General features: G+C 48.9%; 1 protein-coding gene across 1 annotated transcript; it reads left to right on the top strand.

Annotated features, from left to right (window-relative positions):
• The first annotated feature begins 125 nt into the window (after window positions 1-125).
• LOC108577758 (alkaline phosphatase 4-like) lies at window positions 126-3,396 on the top strand. The gene is given in 8 exon segments (XM_017940951.1): window positions 126-450; window positions 1,013-1,116; window positions 1,175-1,388; window positions 1,390-1,583; window positions 1,947-2,113; window positions 2,197-2,508; window positions 2,570-3,002; window positions 3,081-3,396. Coding segments are annotated over 8 exon segments (1,683 nt in total). The 5' UTR covers window positions 126-421; the 3' UTR covers window positions 3,311-3,396.
• Window positions 3,397-3,402: the final 6 nt, after the last annotated feature.

Here is a 3,402-nt window from a genome sequence, read left to right on the forward strand (position 1 = left end):
CCCGGCCACTTCTCTCCTCGAGAATCCGTACTCTCAATGTCCCTTGCACGCTCTCCACCTCGTGCACAATCTACCAGGGCCTTTGAAACACTATATAAAGTGACGAACTTCCTCGGTGGCGCTGTATTGGCGTTAATACGGGACCACGATCCGGTTCGCTAATAAAACAACCGCCGGGTAACGATCCAAGTGAAAAACGATACACGGTTTTCGAATCGCTCGGTCGACCTCGTGGCTGTCATCCCTCCGCGATCCTTCCTTCGCGTCGAGCGCCGTCCAAGGATGATCCGACTCGAAACACGTGCCGCCTGCTGACGACGATACACATACTCTGTGTAGTCCATAGAACGAGAGATCTACCACCAACGACCAACCTCTGCCATCGCATACCACCAACGGAAGAACATCTGTCCCGTCTACCATGATCTATTCACGCATCGAGCCATTTCGGTAGGTAATTTTCACCGGTACCGGTACACCGGTCACCTTCCCTCGACCAATCGCTTCATCTTCCTTCCACCATTTGGTACACCCCAGGTTAAAGACGCGTCGCGACGCCTGCATCTTTCCACCCGCACACCCTACTTACTTACTAAAGTATGTAATCAACTAGTGAGTTGCTAGCCTCGCCTCCGCCGACTGACCCGAATACCGTCACCCCTTTTTCCTTCCCCCCACTTATCCCCCTCTCTGCCCTTTTTATAAACGCGTCCGACACCAGCAAATTCGAACGCGAGAACAATCCCTCGATCAATCGTCTCGTCGAAAGGACGCTTCCGATCCTTCTTTTACGGTCCAATTATCCAATCGGCGTGTACGCACCAATCAAACAAACTATGAATTGCAGCTAACGAACCAACGAACAACCACAATCAACTTACAATAGCAGGCTAGTCTTTGTTAGATACGTATTTGTACCAGTATGTCCAGTCGTTCTTCTGATTCTCCTTCCACCTCGACAACAGCAAATCTAAGGGAATTTTTCGATCGTTCTACGTCCAATCTGTTCCAGATCTATACGTTCGACGAACATCAAACAGCTCGCACTGTTTTGCTCTCTATTCGGATTTCTCGAGCTGTCCAACGCTTTGCCACGAGGCGCGACCAATTACGAAGGTTCGGTATCACGTTTTCGGTACGAATGTTCACTATTTTTACACCTCTTCTCCTTCAGACATGTCCTTCTGGCTGCGATCCGGTCAAAAGAATCTACTGAGAAATCTGGCTTATCGAAACAACGAGAATCGCGCGAAGAATATTATTATCTTCATCGGAGATGGCATGGGAATATCGACGATCACGGCCGGTCGTATATACAAAGGACAGATGAAGGGTACCGCCGGTGAGGAATACAAATTGGCTTTCGAAAAATTCCCCCTCTTCTACGTAGACGTACAACACCGACAAGCAAGTGCCCGATTCCGCCGGAACAGCCACCGCGATATTTTCCGGCGTGAAGTGTCGTTTCAAGGTTATCGGATTGGACACCAAAGCTTCCTACAATCATTGCGACCAAGGCATCGATCAAGCGAGCAAAGTGACCACGATCGCCGATTGGGCGCAACAGACTGGCATGGACACCGGTAAGTCGTATCGCCTCCTCTCTTCTCACCTTCGTTTTCTATTCTCTCCAAGGAGTTGTCGGTCGGGACGATTACACGTTCGTATGCATTATACTGTAAACTGTAGACTGTAGACTGTAGATAGAAGAGGCACGGTCGTGATACCCTGTTCGCCGTTGTTAAACGTTAAAGCATCAATATCGAATTGACCTTGTCGAAACGAGCGCGAAAACGACACGGCAGAGGAGGTCACGACACGAGAGTCGATCGTCCGCTCTTTATCTAGAGCGTAACGCGTTCTACGCGCGCGCGCAACCAAACGCGAGATCGGTCGAAAGCCAAGGTAAAGAGGACCAAACCGTTAAGGAATGATCCAACAAATAGGATTCGTAACGACCACCCGGATCACGCATGCCACTCCGGCCGGATTGTACGCTCATACCAACAATCGCGATTGGGAATGCGATACCTCGATACCGAACCGATACAAAGGTTGCGTAAAGGATATAGCCAGACAACTGATCGAAGACGCCCCAGGAAACAACTTTCAGGTATATCCTCCTCCTCCTTACCTACCTCTCTACATACACCTATTTACGTACATATGTACGTATACCGCTCGTTGAACGGTCAGGTGATGATGGGTGGCGGAGCGCAACACTTGGGCTTACCAATAGAACCGATAGACAACGATACGTGCGTCAGGGGGGACGGGACAAACTTGGCGGAAGTATGGGCGAGAAATAATCCCGAGGGAAAGGTAGTAACTAACGCGGATCAACTTTTCTCTATCGATATCGCCAACACGTCCAAACTGCTCGGAGTTTTCGCCGCTAGTCATCTTCCTTATCACGCTCTCAAGACGGATCGAACACCCAGTTTAGCCAACATGACCACGCAAGCGATTCGATTGCTTCGAAAGAATAACAACGGCTTCTTCTTAATGGTAAGTAACCATTTAAGAAAAATACTCACTCGACACCGTTCCAATCCGTTACAATATCCAGGTAGAGAGTGGGAAAATCGACATAGCCCACCATCATAATTATGCAAAGTTAGCGTTGCGAGAATTGTCCGAGCTGGAAGACGCGATATTGGCTGCTCTGCAACAAGTCAAGCTTGAAGAAACCCTGATGATCGTAACTGCTGATCACTCGCATTCGTTCACCATGAATGGTTATCCGGGCAGAGGGAACGATATTCTTGGTTTCGCCAACAATCCAACCGTGCCAAACGACGCAGAGTTCTACGAAACGCTTAGTTACGCCAACGGGCCAGGTTTCCTCCACCACAGGCGAAACGACAGTAACAACGTGAACGAAACGTGGAATCCCGTCGACCAAGACCAGACCCGCGGTCAACCGTTCTACACCCATATGGCTGGCATGTACTTGAAAGACGAAACACACGGAGGCGAAGACGTCGGTGTCTATGCGATAGGTATACCTTTACATTTGCATATGTATTTATCCATCCACGCCCAATTCAATAAACTCACTCTCTCTCTCTCTCTTTCAGGTCCGTACTCCCATTTGATTCGTGGTACATTTGAACAAAATTACATCGCTCACGTAGTAGCGTATGCGGCCTGCTTCAAAGACTGGCCTTCTCACTGCGACAACGTTCACAATCGCTACTTCTACGAGCTGACCAACTCCGTCGATCGATCAACCGCTTCTACTCCATCCGCTCTTCTCCTCTCCCTTTTCACGCTTGTGCTTCTTTTGACTCTCCTACAGAACAATTAATCCTCTTCTCCCTTCATTTCCAAAACGGTACAAAAACCAGAAACGGTGTACAGTATGGTACAGTATGGTACAGTGTGATAATGTCAACTGTT

This window comes from Habropoda laboriosa, unplaced genomic scaffold (assembly GCF_001263275.1).
Source record: "Habropoda laboriosa isolate 0110345459 unplaced genomic scaffold, ASM126327v1 scaffold816, whole genome shotgun sequence".
NCBI classification, from domain to species: Eukaryota; Metazoa; Arthropoda; class Insecta; order Hymenoptera; family Apidae; genus Habropoda; species Habropoda laboriosa.